General features: G+C 48.6%; 2 protein-coding genes across 8 annotated transcripts in view; both read left to right on the forward strand.

The window, feature by feature from the left end:
• The window catches only part of GPR4 (G protein-coupled receptor 4), a 16,925-nt gene extending 13,650 nt beyond the window's left edge, over positions 1 to 3,275 (forward strand). For 5 of the 6 annotated variants that reach the window (XM_028483088.2, XM_028483085.2, XM_024132651.3 and 2 more), the window contains one exon: positions 1,226 to 3,275. In XM_028483088.2, the coding sequence (XP_028338889.1) occupies positions 1,999 to 3,144 (1,146 nt within the window). In that variant the 5' untranslated portion in view covers positions 1,226 to 1,998 and the 3' untranslated portion in view covers positions 3,145 to 3,275. Of the gene's footprint in view, positions 1 to 124; positions 172 to 1,225 lie in introns of those variants that run through there. The other variant, XM_028483089.2, reaches the window with a different exon arrangement.
• A 4,087-nt stretch (positions 3,276 to 7,362) lies between these two features.
• Positions 7,363 to 23,341, forward strand: part of OPA3 (outer mitochondrial membrane lipid metabolism regulator OPA3) — a 41,207-nt gene continuing 25,228 nt past the window's right edge. Inside the window, exon 1 of one of the 2 annotated variants that reach the window (XM_007102704.4) lies at positions 7,363 to 7,638. In XM_007102704.4, the coding sequence (XP_007102766.2) occupies positions 7,497 to 7,638 (142 nt within the window). In that variant the 5' untranslated portion in view covers positions 7,363 to 7,496. The remainder of the gene's footprint in view (positions 7,639 to 23,341) is intronic. The other variant, XR_003678021.2, reaches the window with a different exon arrangement.

Below are 23,341 nucleotides of genomic sequence, written 5' to 3' on the forward strand. Positions count from 1 at the left end.
CTCCGCGGCATGTGGGATCCTCCCGGACCGGGGCACAAACCCGCGTCCCCTGCATCGGCAGGCGGACTCTCAACCACTGCGCCACCAGGGAAGCCCCCCTTTTTTTAAAAAGTGGTTTCACAGCCTAAAAACTAAACTGATGCAAATCCTTGGATGGAATGGCTTCTGAAGGTGCCTCTAATTCGGGACTTCGCTCCCCACCTCTCTGGGGGCTGACAGTGGTCTGGGGCTTGGTCCACGATTGTCCTTTGCCCTGTCCTTAAAGGTCTCCGCAGGACCAGGAGGGTGAGGCCCAAGACTCTCACTCGGGAAAGTCGGAGGGGAGTGGGAAGAGACAATGAAGGGGGCAGTCTCTGAGGGAGGGGACCTGCTGGCACTGCCCCCAGGGCTCCCCCTTGCTCCCGACCTCAACAGAGTCCACAGATGCTCCTCTCAGCCCTTCCCCGCCCCGCCACCCCCCCAGCCGCCTGCAGCTGTGCTCCCCTGGGCTGTCAGCCCAGGGCCCTCTTTTGTCCAGTTATTCTGGACAAAAGTGCAGAATAAGACAGAAGTGCAGGCTGGAGAAAGGGGTTGCAGGCTGGAGAAAGCCGAGATTTCCCCTCTCCCGCTATCAGGACCTTGGACAGGTCTCTGAACTTCTCTGTGCCTCAGTTTGTCGAACTGGGGGAATAACCCTATTCCTCATAGGATTCTTGAAATTTTAAAATTCATACCCATAAAAGTGCTTAAGACAGGGTCTGCTATGTAGTAGGACTTAATAAACTTTAGCTGTTATTATCACCACCGTCATCATTATAGTAAAAAATGGGGTGCCCTGGGTTAGGAGCAGGAGGGCTGGTTCTAGCCCGGTTCCGCCACTGCCTTGCTGTGCATCCTTGAGGGGAGAGACGCAGCCTCTCTGGGCCCAGTCTCCCTGTCTATACCATGATAGGTGAGACTAGTTCTCCATTTCCCACAGCATGATATGATACTTGTGCAAGTTTTACATGGTTTCTGGAAGAAAGTTTTAAAATCTAAGTTGGATCTTTATTCTAACATCTGTTAGGGAAAAAATATATCTGGCATCTCAAATCTGTGTTTTCAGAGATCCGTTGCTTAGAGTGAGGCTCAATTAGGCATCGTTAGGGTCCCCACCCTCTGCATCCCACTGGAGTCAGGGCAAAAGGGGTGTGGGGAAAAGGGGGTGGTCCATGACTCCTCTTACTGCAGTCTTCTCTCCCCACAGGTGCTGCAAAATCAGCTTTGAACTGTGAGGCGGGGCCACCTCATCTCAACTGCTCAGCTCCCACCAGGACGAAGCTGGAGCCCCGTCCTTGTCCCCTTTAAATTCCCTGTATTAGTAACCCTGCTCTGATCTAGCCCTTTCTCACCTCCTTCCTGTTTCTTAAAAACCCTTCCCGCATTCTCCAGACCAAGCCCTTCCTCTCTTTCTTCCCTCACAGGACACCTCCTTTTCCGTAATCTTCTCCTCACTGTTTACCTTACTTATTTCCTTATTTCTTACTGGGGTCCTAGGAAATGCTAGCACCCCCATGCAGCTTGCCTGGTCTTTTCAACACTCCCTAACTGTAGACTATCCTATCTCAACACTATCCCATACATTTCCACCCCACCGTTACTTCAGCATGGCCACGCTTACTTTCTACATCCTCCGCAAATCTCTCTTTCTCACCACTGCCCACTGATGCCTTCATCTCCTCTATAAACAGCCCCCTCAGTCAATTCTGTGTGACCCCAATACTCCTCCATTTATGCTCTGATTGGGTTCATAAAACCTCCTTGACAAAGATCTTTGTTAATCCTGCCATCCCCCCAACCTCCCTCTTGTCGTAATTCTATCCCTCCTCCAACTTTTCCCTCTCGAGCTCTATTCTTCCCTGCCCAGCCTGGCCCACGATTCGTGGTCAGCCTCATCTCTTCGCTGTGGACTGCCTGCCACCATGTTCCCCTGAGCCTCCGAGGAGGGGGCTCAGGGGGCCTGATGGCCTCCCGCCACCCATGGCCCCACAGCCCCCGTGGGCCAGGGGAAGCATCTCGAAAGCCTCAGTGCCGAGGATGGGCAACCGCACGTGGGAGGGCTGCCACGTGGACTCCCTCGTGGACCACCTCTTCCCGCCCTCCCTCTACATCTTTGTCATTGGCGTGGGACTGCCCACCAACTGCCTGGCCCTGTGGGCCGCCTACCGCCAGGTGCGGCAACACAACGAGCTGGGTGTGTACCTGATGAACCTCAGTATCGCCGACCTGCTGTACATCTGCACGCTGCCGCTGTGGGTGGACTACTTCCTGCACCACGACAACTGGATCCACGGCCCCAGCTCCTGCAAGCTCTTCGGGTTCATCTTTTATACCAACATCTACATCAGCATCGCCTTCCTCTGCTGCATCTCCGTGGACCGCTACCTGGCCGTGGCCCACCCGCTGCGGTTCACCCGCCTGCGCCGTGTCAAGACGGCCGTGGCCGTGAGCTCCGTGGTCTGGGCCACGGAGCTGGGAGCCAACTCGGCGCCCCTGTTCCATGATGAGCTCTTCCGCGACCGTTACAACCACACCTTCTGCTTCGAGAAGTTCCCCATGGAGGGCTGGGTGGCCTGGATGAACCTCTACCGGGTCTTCGTGGGCTTCCTCTTCCCGTGGGCCCTCATGCTGCTCTCCTACCGCGGCATCCTGCGGGCTGTGCGGGGCAGCGTGTCCACCGAGCGCCAGGAGAAGGCCAAGATCAAGAGGCTGGCCCTCAGCCTCATTGCCATCGTGCTGGTCTGCTTCGCGCCCTACCATGTACTCCTGCTCTCCCGCAGCGCCGTCTACCTGCGCCACCCCTGGGACTGTGGCTTCGAGGAACGTGTCTTCTCGGCGTACCACAGCTCACTGGCCTTCACCAGCCTCAACTGTGTGGCTGACCCCATCCTCTACTGCCTCGTCAACGAGGGCGCCCGCAGTCACGTGGCCAAGGCCCTGCACAACCTGCTCCGCTTTCTGGCCAGTGACAAACCCCAGGAGATGGCCAACGTCTCACTCACCCTGGAGACCCCGCTCACTTCCAAGAGGAACGGCATGGCCAAGGCCATGGCAGCCAGCTGGGTGGCCGCTCAGCCCTCCCAGAGGGACCAGGTGCAGCTGAAGATGCTGCTGCCGGCACAGTGAACCTCGTGTCGTGCAGAGCCCCCACTCCTCCATACTAATCCCACCCTCCCTTCCCTCTTGGTCCGGTGTATGCAAATTGTATGCAAATTAGGCTGTGTTAATTTCCATAAGCATGTAAGAAAATAGGAAAATAGTGAGGTTGATGTGTCACTGGTCAACCATCGTCCTCCACCATCACCCCCTAACAATTCAGTAGACCTGTGCCTAGCCCTGCGCTGGGTGGTGCTCGTGACCCAGCGGTGACAAATGACAGCGCTGGCCCTGCCCTCATGGCTCTCACTCCACTGGGGGAGACAGATCTGTCCCTGGATAGTGATGACCCAGAGTGGGCAGGGCTCAGACGGGGAGCCCAGGGGCTGGGGGAACCCAAGAAGGCATCAGACCCAGTCTGGGGGTCAGAGAGGGCTTCCTAGAGGAGGGGACCAGTAGATTAACTTTCCAGGAGGTAAAGACAAAAAAGTTAGGATTACTTTCAACAAGGGGGTAAAAGTCTGTGACTCATGGGGAAGGTGGAAGAAGAAATTCGCCGAGCGCTGAGTGGTCACTTTTGCCTTTGGGAAGCCCCCGGTCATACAGGGGAGAGAGCGAGCAGGACAGAGCATTTCAGAGTTTCAAGATAAACAGCATTCTCCAGGTCAGGATTGAGGAGGAGGAGGAGGGAGCAGGGCAGGCTTGGGAAGGGGGCTGGGGACAAGAGAAGGGTATTTATTCATTCATTCAAGGGAGATTAGTTTATACCTACTCTCTGCCCAGCCCTGTGCTGGCCGGTGGCTGGGGACAAAACGGTAACCAAGACAGCCCAGGCCCCGCCCTCACGGACCTCACAGTAAACGAATAAAGATAAACATAACATTTGGAATCGATAAGGGTAATGGGGAAAAATAAAGCTGAGGGGACAGATGTGGAGTCTGATCTAGATAAGGAGGTCGGGGAGGGCTCACGGGGAAGGGGGCATTTGAGAAAGTACCTGAAGGAGGAAAGGGGTCAGATGGAACAGCACGGCAGCCCGAGGGAACAGCAAGTGCAAAACCTGGAGTAAGAGACTGCCTGCATTTGAGGGCCAGCAAGTACACACAGCGGTGTGGCGGGAACCGAGGGCGGGAGAATGTGAGGAATGGAATTGAGACCGGCCAGGGACAGGGGCCCATATTATCGAGCTTTGTGAATCCACATGAGGACTTTGCCTTTTATTCCAAGAGAAATGGGAGCTACAGAGGGGCTCTTAGCAGAGAAGGATTGGGATTTGGCTTAAATGTTAACAGGATTCCCTGGCTGCTGAGTAGGGAACAGAGTATGGGAAGTAAGGGCAGAAGCCAGGAGCCCAGGCAGGAGATGCTGATGGCTGGACTGGGGTCGGGGGTGGGTGGTGGTGGAGTGGGGAAGGATCGGTGTCAGCTTTGGGATTTATCTTGAAGGAATTTGATGATGGAAGAAGCACAAGGGCCTATGGGATTGTGTAACTCAAGCCCCTTGCCCATCCTGGGAAAAGGGTGACCAGGGGACCTGAACTGGAAGGACCTCTGGGATCCCAGGCCCTACTCAAAGGCCGTCACCGAAGAGGCCAAGTGATTAGCCCAGGGTCACACAGCCAGTGAGTCAACGCTGGGGCCATCCTGGGCTCCCTCTCCCCTCCCTGTCTCTGCCTCTGTTCCCATGCCCCAGAGTGGCCAAGGCTGCTGTCCTGGCTGATGGTGTTCCCCTCCCTCCCCTGGCCCTCAGTGGTCAACCAGGAATGGCTGTCCTTCTAGAACTAGGCTGGAGAGCAGGAGGAAACACACAGCGCTGGACAGACCTCTCCCCTTCTGACAGGCCACCTCCCTCCCTTCCTCCCCATGGGTGTGTAACAGGCTCCAGGCTCCTGATGAGATGTGAAGATCTCCCTACACACAAACACACACACACACACACACACACACACACACACACACAGGCACAAATACACCATTGCCCCAGAAGTTCCCAGAAGAGGTTCCTGGAAACCCTTCTCAGAGAAAGAAAGAGGAGGGAGGAGGGGAGTGAGAAAAAAAATGAACTTAATGAGGAAAATGGTTTTGCAGGAGGAGGGGTGGGTCACTGAGATGCAGGAAGTTGGGTCTTTGGTGTTGTGGGGAAGAGAAAAGAGGGAGGCCTGGGATCTGGGTGGGGAAGGGGGGCTGGTAGTTTTCCCACCCTGTCTCACTGCTATAAAGCTACTGGGATGGAGATGTAGGGGAACAGAAGCTTTCTGAACACAGTCCCCTCAGCGAATCAGATGAAAGCCTGCACACTACCCCTCCACCAAATGCTCATTCCCATTCATTCAATAAATATTTATTGAGCACCTACTATGTGCCAAACATTGTTCTAGGAGCTGAGGAAACAATAGTGAATTATACACAAAAAAGTCATGTACAAGTTTGGAAGCTTCCTAAACCCATCATGTGGAACCTCAGTGCCCCCCCCCGACCCCAAGTAGGTCCTTGGGCCCCAGGCTAACACCCCCAGAGATCAGGAGAAGACTCTGGGCTGGGACTCAAGAAACCCCAGCCTCAGTTCCATCTTGATTACCTCTGGAACTCTGGATAAATCCTTGTCATCCTCTGGCTCCAGTTGGTCAGTCAGTAAAATGGGGGGGGGGGCTCCCTAGTGGATGATGGACCTTGAATGGTCCCAACCTCCTTAACATCTTAAGCCCAGAAAGGATCCTGGGGAGAAGTTGTTCTTATGGAGTCTTGGCATTCTTAGTAATTTAGAATATTGGGGTTCACACATGTCAGTATCATCATTATTACAGATGGAGAAATGGAAGTCCATCAGGGCCAGGGAAGTGACAAAGGACACTCAGGGAGTCCGAGAGGATGCCAAGTAAAGCCCTGGATCCCCCAACTCTGTGTCCTGAATGTTTCCTCCTGTACACAGCTTCTCTGTTCCTTGCACTTCCCATCTCCCTCTGCCTCTTCGAGAATCTCTCAATTACCCATCAGCACTCCACCATCCAGAAATTTCTCTCAACCTCTTCTTGACCTTGTTTATATGATTTTGCTCCCTGCTGGGTAAGGGATGACAGTCTGGGACACGTCCTTAACTCCTTCCTGAGCCAGCTCCCTAGGGACCCTCACCCCCCAATGGAGGAAGTGGGGCTGCTTGAGAACGGTATAGTTTATTAGCCAAGATGCTGGGCTATCAACCTCTGCTGGCTGAGGGAACTTGTGCCACTCTCCTGGCCCCTCTATGGGTCTCAGTTTGTCAGTTACTTGGGAAATGGTTGGATTAGCTGCTTCTGGAGATGAAATGCACCCTCGTGCTGGAGTTAGCAATAATAATCCTAATACCTGTACAGTAATAAGGGCTGTTTATTGGGTGATTGGCACCATTCTAAGCTCTTAACACAGTTCACTATGTTTTTATATTCAAAATTTGCATGCAAGGCTTACAACAACCCAATAAGGTAAGTGTTCTTTTTTTTTGGTGAATTTATTTATTTATTTATTTATTTATTTTTGGCTGTGGTGGGTCTTCGTTGCTGTGCAGGGGCTTTCTCCACTTGCGGTGAGCAGGGCCACTCTTCCGTGCGGCGCCAGGTTTCTCATTGCGGTGCCTTCTCTTGTGGAGCATGGGCCCTAGAGTGCGCGAGCTTCAGTAGTTGTGGCACACGGGCTCAGTAGTTGTGGCTCGCAGGGTCTAGGGCGCAGGCTCAGTAGTTGTGGCGCACGGGCTTAGCTGCTCCGCGGCATGTGGGATCTTCCCAGATCAGGGCTTGAACCCGTATCCCCTGCATTGGCAAGCAGATTCTTAACCACTGCACCACCAGGAAAGTCCCAAGGTGTAAGTGTTCTTATGATTCCCATTTTGTAGATGGGAATACTGATGCCCAGAGAGGTTAAGTCACTCGCCACACACAGCAAGTAAACAGTGGAGCTGGGATCCCAATCCAGGTCTGTATGACTACCTGGACAGTTTCTTACGCCCAGTGAGAGCTCTAAACTGTGGGCGGAAGGTGCATTTGGGACTCGTTAGCCCTAATTAGGACTAATTAAGACTCCTCCTTTGGAGAAGCCACCCAGGTATGTGACGTCACGGAGGGCGGTGACGTCAGCCGAAGCGGGCGTGGGAACCCACGCACGCTCCGCGAGGAGCCGTTTAACGGCACCACTCTGACAGACTTACTTTCGCCGCATATTTGCATATTCATCGGAACGGACGTCGGAGCGTCAGCGTTGACGTGGTGTCGTCACGGAGCGCCCCTGCAGTTCCCAAAGAGGCGTACGCACGTACGTAGGCACGCACGGCGACGAGAGGGCGGGGGAGGAGGGAGAGATCGGAGGCGCCCCTCCCAGTCAGCAGGGTTGCGCGTGCCCCTTGCAACCGCGAAGATGGTGGTGGGCGCGTTCCCTATGGCGAAGCTGCTATACCTGGGCATCCGGCAGGTCAGCAAGCCGCTTGCCAACCGCATTAAGGAGGCCGCCCGCCGAAGCGAGTTCTTCAAGACCTATATCTGCCTCCCGCCAGCTCAGCGTGAGTCTGACCCCACGTCCCTCCAACCTTCCCATTCTCTAACCCCTTTCAGGTGGTTGCTCAGGAGATAGACTTCTGTTCACGACCAATCACAGCCCGAACCGGCAAAGTCTTTCAGCCAGTAGGGAGGGTCCCTGGGAGAGGGGCATGCGGGTAGCCCAATAGTAAGAAAGGGCATGGGGTTAAGGGCGGGGTAGGGCGACCGCGCTCGAGTTGGGAATACTAGCTAATAGAGGAAAAGAGCGCGTGGAGACTGACGTCTAGACGGACCAATAATATGGGGAATGGGAGTGATTTGGGCGGGGCATTCCAGGGCTGAGAGGAGCCGGGGGAGACCGGAGCTCCGGTCATTTGACCAAACGGGGTCGTTTGCCAGACTGTCCCTGGGAGGGTTCGCTCTGAAGACTCCACCTCGTGCCTCAGTTTCCCTCCTGTCCTGGGAGTTGAGAGGTGCTTATATATCATCCGTTTAGGGCATTGGTTTGCCCCAGTTGTACTTCGGGAAATAGGCCTGGGTAGAGGCGTGGCTCGGGGCGAAGTCTGGGGTCTGGGTGCGTGACCTGGGAATCTGGCAAAAGGAGTAATTTTAGCTAGAGTGAACATTTGTCCATCTATTCATTAATCCACTCATACTCCGTATTTGTTCGTCCATTCATTCAGTAGACAGACCGTGCTGGCTTTTTCTTGGCTGGGAGACACATTTATGACCCATCGTTGTCACCCGAGAGTGGTCAGGACGGTGTGAACTCCAGAGCTCAGAAAGACCTCCTGACCTGGGGGCGTGGGGTCAGGAAGGCTGTCTAGACGAGGGCTGCCTGAGCTGAGATCTGAAGGGCATAGTAAACATTCAAAATATGAGCTACTGTCAAAAGACGATCTATGTGCTATGGGCCTATGGGAGCACAAAGTATGGAAATTTAACGTAATTTGCTGGGTCAGGGAACCACCAGTAATCCATCTGTTACTTCGTTTAGTTAGTGTTTACTGAGCATCTGCTTTGTACCTGGCCTTGTGCTGGGCAGTGATGGTGAAACAGCAGGAATCAAGCTAGCCCCAGTCTCTGCCCCCAAGGAACTCACAGTCGGGTGAGGACAGACCCATCCTTCAAGGTGACGATCCAGAGTGGGCAGAGATTGCATGGGGGAGCCCACTGGACGCCTGACCTGACATGGGGTTCAGGGAGGGCTTCCTGGCAGAGGAGACCTCTGGGCTGGGAACTGAAGGGTAAGGAGAGTCTCACCAGACAACACGGGGACGGGAATGATGTTGAGGGAGAGGGAGGAGCATGCGCAAAGGCCAGACGGTTACAGGGAGCACACTTTTTTTCCTTATAAGTTTGGATGCTTAAAATTTGCTTTCCAGGGCTTGGAATTCTTGGTCTTTTGGTGTTTGGTTGGTCCTCTGCCAGAGTTGCAGATCTTAGAACGGAGAAGTGCTGGATTGCAGTTACTGAAGTGCTTTCATATAAGCTCTCTCATTTGACCCTCACACTCTCTTTTGTCCCCATGTCAGGGAGGGGAAATGACTTCCCCCAGTTTATAGAAGAGAAAGCTGAAGCCTTGAGAGCAGAGGGGAATTGCTGAGGTCACACGTGGAGTTAGTGCCAGAGGCAGGACTTAAATCCTGCATTCTGGATTCCCAGAGCTGGTTCCCGTTTCCTCCCACTGTCTTTCTCCCAAGCACTGTGCTGTGTCTCAGCGTTGTGGTTTAGAAAGTGGCTGCTTGAGTCAGACTGACATGGGTTCCAATCTGGCACACACACCCCCGCCCCCTTCTCAGCCAGGTGATTTTGGGCAGGTCACTAACCCCTCTGAGCTTCCGTTTCGTCCTCTGTACAGTGAGTATTATATAATAGTGGCATTTAATGGGCACTCCCTTTGTGCCAGGCAGTCTGCTGAGAACGTCACAGCATTAAATCCTTACCAATTATTATGAGGTAGACATTGTTATTATTCCTGTTTTGTGTATATGCTACATATGCATTTATGCTATAAATAATACTTACCTCATCGTGTTGTTGTGAGGAGTAATGGATGTAAACTGTTAGGTCAGTGCACGGCACTGAGTTGTGGCTGTTGTGTAGATGTGATGGGTACAGCTGAGAAGAAAAAGTAAATAATTTTGTCTTCAGGGGACCTTGCGTTCTCGGCGTGGGGGGAAGCCAGACAATAAAGAAAACAGTTAAAATGTAAAGTATATTAGATAGCGCTAATTGCTCTGGAGAAAACCTCAGGGATGCAGAAGGAGGAGTATTTGGGGGACAATTGTGAAGTTTAGATAGGATTACCAGGGGACCTCACTGAAAATATGAGGAGAGGAGGGGGCAAGCAGTGCGGGCATCTGGGGGAGGAGCTTTCTAGCCCAAAGTTGCCACAGGTGCGAAGACCCTGAGGTGAGTGTGCGCCTGGCATGTTTGACGAACATCAAGGAAGCCAGTGTGGCTGAACAGTGAGACTGAGTGGAGACTGAGGGCTGAGAAGGTGGTGGGAAGGGGGCAGATCGTGCAGGGCCTGTGGGCCACCACAACGCTTTGGCTTTACCCTGAGTGGATGGGACTCACTGGAGGGTCTGAGCAGAGGAGGGATGGGATCTGAGTTCGATTTTAATAGGATCCTTTTAGCAATCATAGGGTGAGCGTGGATGCAGGGAAGACATGGCTACAGTATCCAGGTGGGAGGTGAGTGAGGAGGAGGGGTCAGATCCCAGAGACAATTTTTTCCCCAGCGACTTCTTTTTAAAATTTCAAACCCTGAGAAAAGTTGAAAGAAAGAATGGTATGGTCATCAGGTATACGCCCTTCAACACCTAGTTCATCTCTTATTAGTCTTCAGCAGATTAGCTTTGTCTTCACCACCATATATGTATGCGTGTATGAATGTATACACACAATCTTTTTTTTTTCTGAACAATTTGAAAATAAGTTTTGGACGTGCTTCTAAACTCCTAAATACTTCAGCCTGTATCTTCTAAGAACAAAGGCATTCTATATGACACAGAACCAATGTCACACCTGAGAAATTTAACATTGATAACAATAATATTGATGACAATATTGTTTAATTTACAGCTTATATTTAATATATAGCTCATATTCTGGTCCACAAAATGTCCTTTTAGCTGTTTATTATTATTATTTTTAACCTAGGGTCAGCTCAAGGATCATGCACTGCATGTGATAATCATGCCTCTTTAGTGTCCTTTAATCTGCAGCAGGCTGGGCAATCTGGCTCACTGCCTGTCTTTGTAAATAAAGTTTTATTGGAACACGGCCCTGCCCATTCGTTTTACATCGTCTGTGGATGCAGAGTTGGGTTTCTATGGCCCACAGATCTAAAATATTTGCTCTGTAGCCCGTAACAGAAAAAGTTTGCTGACCCTCCTCTGTAACAGTATCCTTGCCCTTTCTTGTTTTTTGTGACATTGACATTGGAAAGGGTCCAAGCCAGTTGTCCCATAGTGTCCCGCAATCTGGGGTTTTCTGATTGCTTCCTCTGATTTGATTCATGTTGAGCATATTTGGCAGGAACACCACAGAACACCTAAGGACATCACCTCAGGGGGCTCCTGATGTCTGTTTGTTCCGTCATTTGTGGCGGTAACTTGGATCCCTTGGTTAAGGTGGTCACTGCTAAAAGAACCTTTCCTTTTCCCCTTAGTAATGAATAAGCAGTAGATTTGTTTGAAAGGTAGTGGCGGCAGGATTTCCTGTGGATTGGGTGTGACAGGCAGACTGGAGGAGGGGCAGGCTGGACGGAAAGTACCAGGAGCTCAGTGGGGGACAGGTTTGGTTGGAGATGCTTTTCGACGTTGGTATGCCCTGACTTCTCACATTCACACTTTTTATTTTTAATTAATTTATTTATTTAAAAAATTTTATTTTATTTTTGGTTGCGTTGGGTCTTTGTTGCTGCGCGCGGGCTTTCTCTAGTTGCGGCGAGCGGGGGCTGCTCTTCGTTGTGGTGCGCGGGCTTCTCATTGCGGTGGCTTCTCTTGTTGTGGAGCACGGGCTCTAGGCACGCGGGCTTCGGTAGTTGTGGCACGTGGGATCAGTAGTTGTGGCTCGTGGGCTCTAGAGCGCAGGCTCAGTAGTTGTGTTCCTCTGCAGCATGTGGGATCTTCCCGGACCAGGGCTCGAACCCATGTCTCCTGCATTGGCAGGCGGATTCTTAACCACTGTGCCACCAGGGAAGTCCCTGGCTAAGGTTCTTTTGACACAGTAGGGTAGGCCTAGCTGTCGGTCTCCTCACAATAGGGGCCGAAGGGGTAGGTGTTTCTGCCTGAGAAAGAACAGTAAATGCAAGAAGCATAAATCATCGATGATGCACTGTGTTGGGGAGACAAAGATCTTTTTCAACGAAGATTTCTGGGGGAGAGAAAATAAAAGAGGTTGGTGATGCCAGGAAGGTTGGGGCCACTCATGCAAAGTGCACTGCTGATGCTGCCAGGGGAACTGTGGGAGGTCTCTGGGCAGTGGGAAAATTCCAGTTGGTTTCCGCGTATTCCTTTGGAGAACACTGGTCATTTTTCCAGTTTGCTACTCTGGTAGGCAGAATAATGGCCCCCCCAAAGATGCCCACATCTTAATCCCAGGAACCTGTTGAATGTGTTGCCTTACACAACAAAGGGGACATTACAGATGTGATTGACTCAGGTATTTGGTGATTGGGAGAGTAGCCTGGATTATGCAGGTGGGCCCAGTGTAATCACAAGGGTCCTTATAGGTGAAAGAGGGAGACAGGAAAGGGACCGATTTGAAGATGCTACCCTGCTGGCCTTGAAGATAGAGAAGGGACCGTGAGCTCAGGAATGCAGGCGGCCTCTAGAAGCTGGAAAAGGCAAGGAAACAAATTCTCCCCTAGAGCCTCCAGAAAGGAACTCTCGCCTGCTGACATCTAGAGTTTAGCCTAGCGAGAACCGTTTTGGACTCCTGACCTCTGGAACTGTAGAGAATAACTGTGTGTTGTTTTAAGCCACTGCATTTGTGGTCATTTATTACAGAAGCAATAGGAAACTAATATGCCACACAATTCATTCAGGCTGCTGGGATAATTTTTTCAGAAGAGTTTAGCTCTGTGGTCATTCTTACAAGTTTTGGCTTTGGAGTTGGTTTCAGTTTTCTTTGCTACAAAGCAATCTGACCTACAGTTTCAGGACTTTACACAGGGACCGTTTCATTTTTCTCTCACAGTTTCGTGGCTTGACTGGGCTAGCTGGGCAGTTCCTCTGCCAGTCGTGCTTGGTAGTCTCTCAGGGGGTTCAGTCAGAGGGCGTCTGGGCCTGGAGTCATCAGGAGGCTCTACTGGGATCTTGGAATGGCCAGTTCCTTCTCTCCGTCTCCGTGTTGTCTCAGGACCTCCGTTCTCCACGTGGTCTCGCCTCTCATGGTCACTCCGGGCCCGCAGGAGCTAGATTTCCATGAGGGAAGAAGCAGAAGCTGCAGGCCATTTAAGGGCAGGGCCTGGATCCACACAGCATCACTTCCAGCACACGCTATCAGTCCAGGCAGCTCTGGCACAGACCAGAGTGAGTGTGAGAGGGGACCGCGCAGGGCGTGATGCAGACAGTCACCAAAGGCAGTTTGCCACAGAGTAGACTCTCTTGGCTTGGCATCTTGGAGCCACTAATGAGCTGTATGACTTTGGGCAAGCAGCTTGACCTCTCCGAGACTCCAAATCCATGTTCATCAAATGAGGGTGATGATAGAACTCACCTCCCAGGATTCTTGTGGAGATCCAAGAGCCAGTGGATATCAAGGCCTGGCCCAGAGCAAGTGTATCTGGTCGTTAGTGCTGGCTGTGATAATCTGTTCTTAGCATATGTGGGCATTACTGTCCAGAGGCTGAAAACCCTGCTGCCAGATAAAGGCTGCCTGCACCCAGCTTTCTGCCTTGCCATTTGCTGTGCGTCCCGCGCAAGCCGCCTTTCTGTACCTCGGTTTCCTACTCTGCTCAGTATACCACTCACCTCATAGGTCTGATGGGAGGATCTGTTGCGTGCGTGAATACCCTCAGCGCAGGCCTGGCACGTTCTAAGTTCAGTGCCTTAAAGTGAACTCAGTTACTCAGTCGGGCGGAGTGGTCCAGAACCGGGCCTCTGGAGCTGAGCTGCCTACGTGTTAATCCAAGTTCTGCCATTTTCTATGTGGCCCCGGGGCAGTTTTGTTTTTTTTTTTAATTTATTTATTTATTTTTGGCTGCATTGGGTCTTTGTTGCTGTGTGCAGGCTTTCTCTAGTTGCGGCGAGCAGGGGCTACTCTTTGTTGTGGCGTGTGGGCTTCTGATTGCGGTGGCTTCTATTGTTGCGGAGCACGGGCTCTGGGCGCGCGGGCCTCGGTAGCTGTGGCACTTGGGCTCCAGTAGTTGTGGCTTGCGGGCTCTAGAGCGCAGGCTCAGTGGTTGCAGTGGTTGTGGTGCACGGGCTTAGGAGCTCCGCGGCATGTGGGATCTACCTGGACCACGGCTCGAACCCGTGTCCCCTGCATCAGCAGGCGGACTCTCAACCACTGCGCCACCAGGGAAGCCCCATCATCATCATCATCTTAATACTAAACTTTCTAGTGCATTCCTTCTCAGGTGGCCTGTTGCAGCCAAGCAGTCAGTACTTCAGGCCTCTAGGTGGCGTTGGTCCCTCTTCCTCAGTCAGACCTCACAGGCTTGCCACAAGCAGAAGGGTCTGGGCTCTCCCGTGAACATTTCTAACTAGCACGGGGCAATTATTTTGTTTGTCTGGTCAGAAGCTGGGATTGGAGTAGAGAAAAGTGAGAAAGTCAAAGAGAGAGAGGGCAGTGTGGCTGAGTAGAGAGCCTCCTATGACCTAGTGCTTCCTAAACTATTTAAAGCATCCTTTGAAATGAATGGTTGAACCTGCAGTGAAGAAAAGGGACTCCTCCCAGAGCAAGGAGAAAGCAAGAGCAAAGAGCCAAGGAGGGGAGGGAGCACTGAAGCCTCCTGATTGTCTGGGGACATTGACAGATTCGCATGGCCTTGGGGACAGAGGCTCTGCTTTGGGAAAGTTGGACAGAGGACCACCTTGTGAACAGCCAGGTCCTGGGGAAGGTACCCCTCAGGGGAAGTGTGAACCAAAAAAAATCCCATCCTGCAAAGGCACACAGCCTTACATCTAGGTAGAGATTGAAAAAGTTTTCCTCTGAGAATTGACTGTCCCTCACGTGGGTTTGAGGCTTAAATTATACTCTTTGAAAGGTCCTGGAAACAGTAGGCTGAGAATGAACCCGGATCTGTGTGCCCCTAAGTACCTGGCCAGGACAAACATAAACCCTCCCTGGAGGAGCCCCACCCTCTGCCTGGGCCTTGGAGAATTCCTTCAGGTAGAGTTCCGGTACATATGAGCTCATGATAAAAAAATTACGTGCCGTACAGAGAAGCAGGCACCATGATCGAGAGTCAGCAGACACAAAATATGGCAGGTCAAGACCCGCAAACATTGTGGATGTGGGAATGATCAGATACGGATATAAAATAGCTCTGTTTATATATGAAAAGGATAAAATAGGACAGATATAAAAACACGAATGAGTACAATCAGAAATCACCAGGAAGTTGGAAAAAGAGCTAAATAGAACTTGGAGAAGTGACAGATAACAACAATTGAAGTTCAGAGCTCAACAGAACTAAAGAAACACCAGACTAAATATAGCTGCTAAGAGGATTGGTGAGCTAAAAGGTAGATGCCCTGAAGGGAAAAATGTGAGCTTTGTGGCCTGCTCCCCTCAGCTGCCCAGGATCCTGATTGGATCCACCTGGGGAAGGAAGGGCTGGACACTTTATTTTTTTTATCTATTTTTTATTTTTTTGGCTGAGCCACGCAACATGAAGGATCTTCCCCAACCAGGGGTCGAACCCGTGCCCCCGGCGTTGGGAGCATGGAGTCTTAACCACTGGACCGCCAGGGAAGTCAGGGACTTTTTTTTTTTTAATTTATTCGGCTGTGTTGGGTCTTAGTTGTGGCACGCGGGGTCTTCATTGGGGTGCACGGGCTTCTCTCTAGTTGTGGTGTGCGGGCTCCAGAGTGCGTGGGCTTAGTTGTCCCACGGCGTGCGGGATCTTAGTTCCCTGACCAGGAATAGAACCCGTGTCCCCTGCATTGGAAGGCGGATTCTTAACCACTGGACCACCAGGGAAGTCCCCATTTTTATTTTCAGTATTTTCCAGACAGGATCCGCTTGTGCATGAGCGCTTGAAAACCACTTCCCTGGAGTCTATTTATAATCTCCAGAGCAGCACATCAGTTATGTTACGTGACAGCGGGCTGCTGTTGGTGACCTCCAGAAGTTTTATTATGCTCTCCTATTAAGGAAACATTCTGACGATTCTCCCCTAGTATGAATGTGTGTGTGTGTGTGTGTGTGTGTGTGTCTGTGTGTGTGTGTGTGATATGAATGTGTATACGTAGTTATTTAGGGGTCATGAATAGTACTGACATATATTACTGTGAATATATTATGTGCATTTAAAAACATTCAAAAACTGGAAGGGATGAAATTAATTTTTTTTGGAAATTAATATTTTAATAATAAAATGTTTATTTTATGTATTCATAGCCCTCCAAATATTTTTGCTCTCACTAAAAATATTTTCTTATACAGGCATTGTTAATGCATTTGGAAACTCTCAGTGTAACCATCTTTGAGAGTCGTTTTGACATTCTTTGTGCACGGCTGGCTGTCAGAGCTGGCAAAGTCCTAACTGAGGTACAGACTGAATGAGAGAAGTGTGCCGTCAGCTGAATTTAATGCCCCTGCTCAGCTTTCATTCCCACCCTTCAGATGCAGAGGCGTTTGTTGGAATTTTCCCGTGCTGGCCTTGTTAAATCTTCAGTCCTTGGTTTCTGAGCAGGACTTTTAAGAAGCCCTGGTGTGAGGACTTGATTTGCAGCCTGAGGATGTCCCCGGGAATCAATTTGCCCAGGCTGCAGTGCGCTGAATGGACAGGAGAGGGTGCCCGTGTCAGTCCTTTAGCCTTTAGGTCCAGCGCCTGAGGGTGCTGGCACCTGCGGCTTAGGGGCACTAGGGGGCTTCTCTGTAGTGCATCTGGGTGTGTCTCTGTATGCCTAGTAAAGCTTAATTTCTTCTCCTTATTTTCCTCCTCTCCTTCCTTTCTCCTCTTCCTCTTCTTTCCCTTCTCTTCTCTTTCTTCAAACCAAACATAAGCGGAAGTTGATATTTTCTTCCTATGCTCCAGAGAAACACCTTGTTCACCCTTCTTTGTTCACCTGTCCTTGAGACTCCTTGGTCTACCCCAGTGTTCTCGGCCTCCCAGGATGTGTGCTTCTGTCTCTAACTAGGGTCTTACCCCTTGTTTCTTACTTCTTGGTTCCTCCTTTGTTTCTGCTGCCCCGGCTCCAGCTGACCCCACCTCAGACCCCTAAGCCTCCACATCGCTGGTGATTTCTTCAGAGCCCCCCACTCCCTCTCTTTCCTCAGTGATCTTCCGGCTTCCAGACCCACCTCGGTCCTGCCTTTGATGAGCACACAGCCACAGCAGCTACCTTCTACTGAAGGCCTAGTGTGTGCTGAATTCTGTGCTGCGTGTGTTGCCATTTTATCCCTTTTTTTTTTTTTTTTTTTTTTGCAGTACGCGGGCCTGTCACTGTTGTGGCCTCTCCCGTTGCGGAGCACAGGCTCCGGACGCGCTGGCTCAGCGGCCATGGCTCACGGGCCTAGCCGCTCCGCAGCACGTGGTATCTTCCCGGACCGGGGCACGAACCCGTGTCCCCTGCATCGGCAGGCGGACTCTCAACCACTGTGCCACCAGGGAAGCCCTATCTCTTTTCTTTTTAAAATTGAATCAAATTTTAATTTTATTTTGGGGTTTTAGGGGTTTTTTCCTCTGAAGTTTTTTGGGGGAACTTAACTAAATTTACGAAAGTAATATATGCTTATTGTGAAAGAAAGAACAAGACACAAATCAGTTTGTGCTCATCTGTGATTAATCGAAAACCCAGCCAATAAATCTTAACCAAATCTTAAGTCTAAGGGATGTTTATTGTTGGTGGAGGAAGGTGGCTTTGTGGTTGGTTGTTTGGTGGCTTGGTGATGTTATTAGGGACCTGAGGACTCTTTCTGTCTCTACCATCTTGGTGTTCAGGCAGTAACTCCCCTCAAGGCCTCAAAGAGGCTGCTGGAGCGCCAGGCATCGTACCTCTATACTGCAGTGTCCAAAGGGAGAAAGTGAGCGTGTGTGTGTGTGTGTGTGTGTGTGTGTGTGTGTGTGTGTGTGTCTGCGCGCACATGTTTATATGTGGGGTGGGGGGTCTAGGGAAATGAGAGAAAGCTCTTCAAGGAGAAAAATATTCTCCCAGAAGCCCCCAGGGGACTCCCCTCACTGCTAATAGGCCAGAATTTAGTTACATACCATCCCTTGCTATATGGGAGGGCAGGGTGGTGAATGAATATAACTTCTAGACTAATGGCAGGAGAGGATGGAGTTAATAAGACCGTACAGAATGATATAACTAGTATTAATAGTAATGAGCACTAAGGTTGTTGTAGTCTTTCTGTATATTAATTTATTCTCCCCACACCCCGTGAGGTAGATTGCCATCACTAACATACTTAAACAGATGAAGAAACTGAGCAGAGCTGTTAGGTAACCTGCCTGAGGGCACACAGCTGCTGAGTGGTAGAGCTAGGACCAGATGGTCTGGTTTCACTTTGCACTCACCGTGCTCAGCCCCATTCCCTGTCTCTGCAGGCAGCCATGCTGCATCTCCCACTAGACCGTTAATTCATGTACAAGCCTTGAATGCACCAACATCCCTGCCAGCCAGGGATTATGATCCCCATTTTGAACAGGAGGAAGTGGGGGTGCAGAGAGGTTGAGAAGCTTCCCCGAGCTCCCACAGCATGTAAGTAGCAGGGCCAGAACTTGAATCCAGGAACACCCGACTCTAGAGCGCACTAAGCTCTTAGCCTCGTTAGCTGCTTCCCTTGTGCCTCTTTTTTCTTTTTTTTTTTTTAATTTATACTGGATGTTTATTTATTTATTTATTTATTGGAGTATAGTCGCTTTACAATGTTGTGTTTGTTTCTGCTCTACAGCAAAGTGAATCAGCTATATGTATACATAGATCCCCTCTTTTTTGGATTTCCTTCCCATTTAGGTCACCGCAGAGCATTGAGTGTAGTTCCCTGTGCTGTACAGTAGGTTCTCATGAGTTATCTATTTTATACATAATATCGATAGTGTATTTATGTCAATTCCCATCTCCCAATTCACCCCACCCCCCATTCCCCCTTGGTCTATCCATACATTTGTTCTCTACATCTGTGTCTCTATTTCCACTTTGCAGATAAGATCATCTATACCCTTGTGCCTCTTAAATCCCCACAGATGCCTTCTGTACTAAGTTAAGTTGTACAGAGTCTCCAGATCTGGGCAGGATGTAGAAGTGGGATTATTTTCTGGGACAAGGACTTGCTTCAGTCCACTAAGCGGCTGTATAATTGACTCATTCAACAAATCTTTATTTGGTGCCTGCTGTCTGCTAGGAACTATTCTAGGAGGTATGACTAACAACACAAAAGATGCTCCTCTCATGGAGCTCACATTTGAAAGTATTCGTCACCTGCCTAGTGACTCCAGGGCACAGAGAGGTCCTTCTTCCCAGGGTGAATCTCAGTGGTCTAGCCTGGGTCACATCCCCATCCCCGAGCCGGTCACTATGGGCCGGGAATGCAGCGCTCTGACTGGTCAGTCTGAGGGACTGGGTTAACCCCTGCAAAATCCTCTGGACCCAGAGTGCGGGAGATGGGATTCCCTGAGATGCTTGAGAGACAGAACCAATCGTGTTTCCCCTGGGGACTGTTGCGCTGCACATCACTGCTGTCTCCGGGCAGTCGTGGAGGACGGGACCAGGTTCACCAGAGGAGGCTCCCGCCCTGCGTGTCGCAGCGCAAGTCTGTTAACACCTGGAGCACTGCTGGGGCCAGCTTTCAACTGGCTGGAGCCCATCCAGGAAAGGGCAGCCAGCACGGGGACCACCTCCAAGCTGTGTTTACTCTGAATAGTAATTTCGTAACTGATGGCAATAGTTTTCATTTATTATGCTTTCTGTGATCTCAACAAATTATATCAACCACCTTATTAGGGAGTTTATATGCTTGTCCTGGTTTTATGAGTGGGGAAATAGCCCGGAGACCAGCAAGTTCCCCGAGGCAACACTGAATAAGAAATCAAGCCTACTGGCCCCCAAACTCCTCCTCTTACGTTTAGTTGTTAATATTTTATTTTTTGCATATTATTTATTGAAGTACAATATCTATACAGTATAATACTAAAGTTTAATAAAGATCTGTAGTTTAATGAGTATTAACAAATGCATATTCCCGTATAACCAGCATTCAAGATATAAAACATTTCCATCACCCTGGGAGAAGTTCCTTCCTTTCCTGTTCTGTCATCCTGTATGACTTCTCTCACTATAGATTAGTTTTACCTGTTGTTAAACTTCGTATAAATGGAATCGTGTAGTATGAACCTTATGTCTAGCTTTTGTTCACAAGATGCTTTTGAGATATTTCCTTGTTGCTGCATGTATCAGTGGTTCATTTCTTTTATTGCTTTTAGTGCATATTCTTTTCTTTTATTCCAATACATATATGAATATCCTACACTTTGCTTATCCATTCTCTTAATCATTTGGGTTTCCAGTTTTTCTGGTTATTACAAGTAAAACTGCTGTGAACACTCTTGTACAAGTCTTTATGTAGACATATGCTTTTATTTCTCTTGGTTCAATACATCGGAGTAAAATTTCTGAGTTATATGGTAAAGGTGTGTTAATCTTATAAGAAACTACCAAAGAGTTTTACAAAGTGGTTCCAGTTACTCTGCATCCTTGCCAATATTTAATGTTTTCACAGTTAATTTTAGCTATTACAGTTGGTGTAAAATGGCAACTCATTTGCTTTTTTCCTGAGGAACGGTAATACTGAGTACTTTTTCGTGTGATAGTAAATAAACATTTGTTACCTCACACAGTTCCTGAGAATTAGGAATTTAGGAGTGGCTAAGTTGAGTGGCTTTGTCTCAGAGTCTCTCAGAATGAAGGCTCACCTGGCACTGGAGGATCTGCTTCCAAGGTGACTCACTCACCTAGTTGCTGGTAGAAGATCTCAGTTCTTCACTGGCTGTTGACTCAGTTGCTTTCCACATGGACCTCTCCTTAGGGCTACCCGAGACCTAGCAGCTGGCTTCCCTCAAAGCGAGTAATCCAAAAGTGAAAGTGACCGAGACTGAAGAAGCAGTGTCTTTATAATGTAATTTTGGAATTGACATACTACCACTTCTGATCACATTCTGTTGATCGTACAGACCAACCCTGGTACACTGTGGGAAGGGACTCCACAGAGGTGTAAGTACCAGGAGACAGGGATTGTTGGGGGCCATCTTGGAGGTCGGCTACCATAATTCTACTACTATCATGAGTTAAAATTATCGATTTTTTTCTTAAAGAATATTAAACCAATCTTATATTCTTGTATAAACCCCACTTGGTCATGGTGTATTACCCTTTTAATATATTGCTGACTTTGATTTGCTAATATTTTCCAAAAGATTTTTGTATCTGTAGTCATGAGTGATATATTCTGTTATTTTTTTTCTTGTAATGTTTTTCTCAGGTTTTAATATCACGGTTTGGCTGACCTCATAAAACAATTGAGAGAATGTTCCCTCATTTTCTATTTTCTATAACGTTTTGTGTAAAATTGGAATTATTTCTTCCTTAAATATTTGATATAAATGTCCAGCTTGGCTTGTAGTTTTTTTTAAGGGAAGATTTGTAATAACTGATACAATTTCTGTAGTAGTTATAGGACTCTTCAGATTTTCTGTTCCTTCTTGTGTCAATTTCCATAAATTATGTTTGTCAAGATATATGTCATTTCATATAAGTTGTTGAATTTATTGGGATAAAGTTGTGCATCATGTTCCTTTGGTATCCTTTTAATATTTGTAGCATCTCTAGTGATGTCTCCTCTGTCATTCCTGATAGTGGTAATTTATCTTTGCTTTTTTCTTTATTCTTGATTACTAATCCTGCTAGTGGTTTATCAAAGTATGTTTCAAAGAATCACTTTTTAGCTGTGTTATTTTCCTCTTATTTTTCTGTTTCCTATTTCGTTGATTTCCACTCTTATCCTTATTATTTTTTTCTATTTACTTTGTGTTTAACTTGCTCTTTTTTTAGTTAGATAGAATCTTAGATTATTGCTTTTTCAATCTTTCTTCTTTTCTTAATATAAGCACTTAAATATAAATTTCCCTCTAAGCACTACTTTAGTTGTGTTCCATAAAATTTGACACATTGTGTCTTTTAAAAAATTTTATTTATTTATTTATTTATTTTTAGCTGTGTTGGGCCTTTGTTGCTGTGTGCGGGCTTTCTCTAGTTGTGGCGAGCGGGTCTACTCTTTGTTGTAGTGCGCGGGCTTCTCATGGCAGTGGCTTCAACTACTGAAGTGCCACAACTACTGAAGCCCAGGCGCCTAGAGCCTGTGCTCCGCAACAAGAGAAGCCACCACAACGAGAAGCCCATGCACCACAACGAAGAGTAGCCCCTGCTCGCGGCAACTAAAGAAAGCCCGCACACAGCAGCGAAGACCCAACGCAGCCAAAAATAAATAAGTAAAAATAAAGTTAATTTAAAAAAATAATAAATAAAATAAAATTCATTATCTGTCATATGCCAAAAGTCATGTTCTTTGCAATAACTTAAACTTAGGATGAAAAAATGGATATGAAGACTTCAAAGTGTATAAAGAGGGTGCATAGTTTTTCCAAGATTTGTTGAGAGTACACAGAAGCAATGAGATGCTAATTTGGCTCCCACACAAGGGTGTCTCCCTGTAATTATTCCTGAGTATGTGTCTATGGGTCCTGGGTATGGGTCTGTGGGAGTGTGAGCTGTGGTCTGGGGACACCGTCCAGCTGCTTCCACCCTCTCCCTCCAGCAGGAAGGTCCCCTCCCTCTGCCCATGCACAGGGCTAGGATCCTTGTTGATCCTTGCTAATCTGAGAAGTGGAAATCAGTTTCTCATTTTAGTTTTAAATTGCATTTCTTTGTGAACAAAGTTGTATGTCTCTTCTTCATCTGTTTAGGAGTCATTTGAATTTTTCAGTGATCAGTCTGGAGCCTTGGCCCATTTTTCTAGCAAGTTGTTGGGGGGGGTCTTTGTCTAATTAATTTATAGAAGCTCTTTTGATAAGAAAATCAGCAGATCTTTTTTCCAGTATCGTCATTTGACTTTGTTTATTGTGAGATTTGTTTGGGTTTTTTTTGCCATGTACAGACTTTTCCTTTTTTTTTTCGTTTAGTCAAATCTATTCATCTTTTCTTTTATGACCTTTAGGTTTTGTGGCATCCTTAGGAAGACTATCCCTTTCTAGATTACAAATGATTTCTCTCACGTTTTCTTCTAGTAATTTTATTTTTTTTTTAGTTTTTGGTTTTCATCACCTTTATTGAATAGTGAAAGGAAAATTATCTAAGGACTCTGAAGACAAAAGGGCTTCCATCATTGTCGAGGAAACACAGAGATGTCACTATAACATCATTTGTCCATTGAAGGTCTCAGCAGAAATCTTGGGGCTCCTTGGCAGCCCAGGTTCTTACAGGCCACTGAGTGTCAGATCATCTGCCACCAGAAACTCAAAGAAAGAATGAGATAATCTTCTAGTAA

This window comes from Physeter macrocephalus, unplaced genomic scaffold (assembly GCF_002837175.3).
Source record: "Physeter macrocephalus isolate SW-GA unplaced genomic scaffold, ASM283717v5 random_5, whole genome shotgun sequence".
NCBI classification, from domain to species: domain Eukaryota; kingdom Metazoa; phylum Chordata; class Mammalia; order Artiodactyla; family Physeteridae; genus Physeter; species Physeter macrocephalus.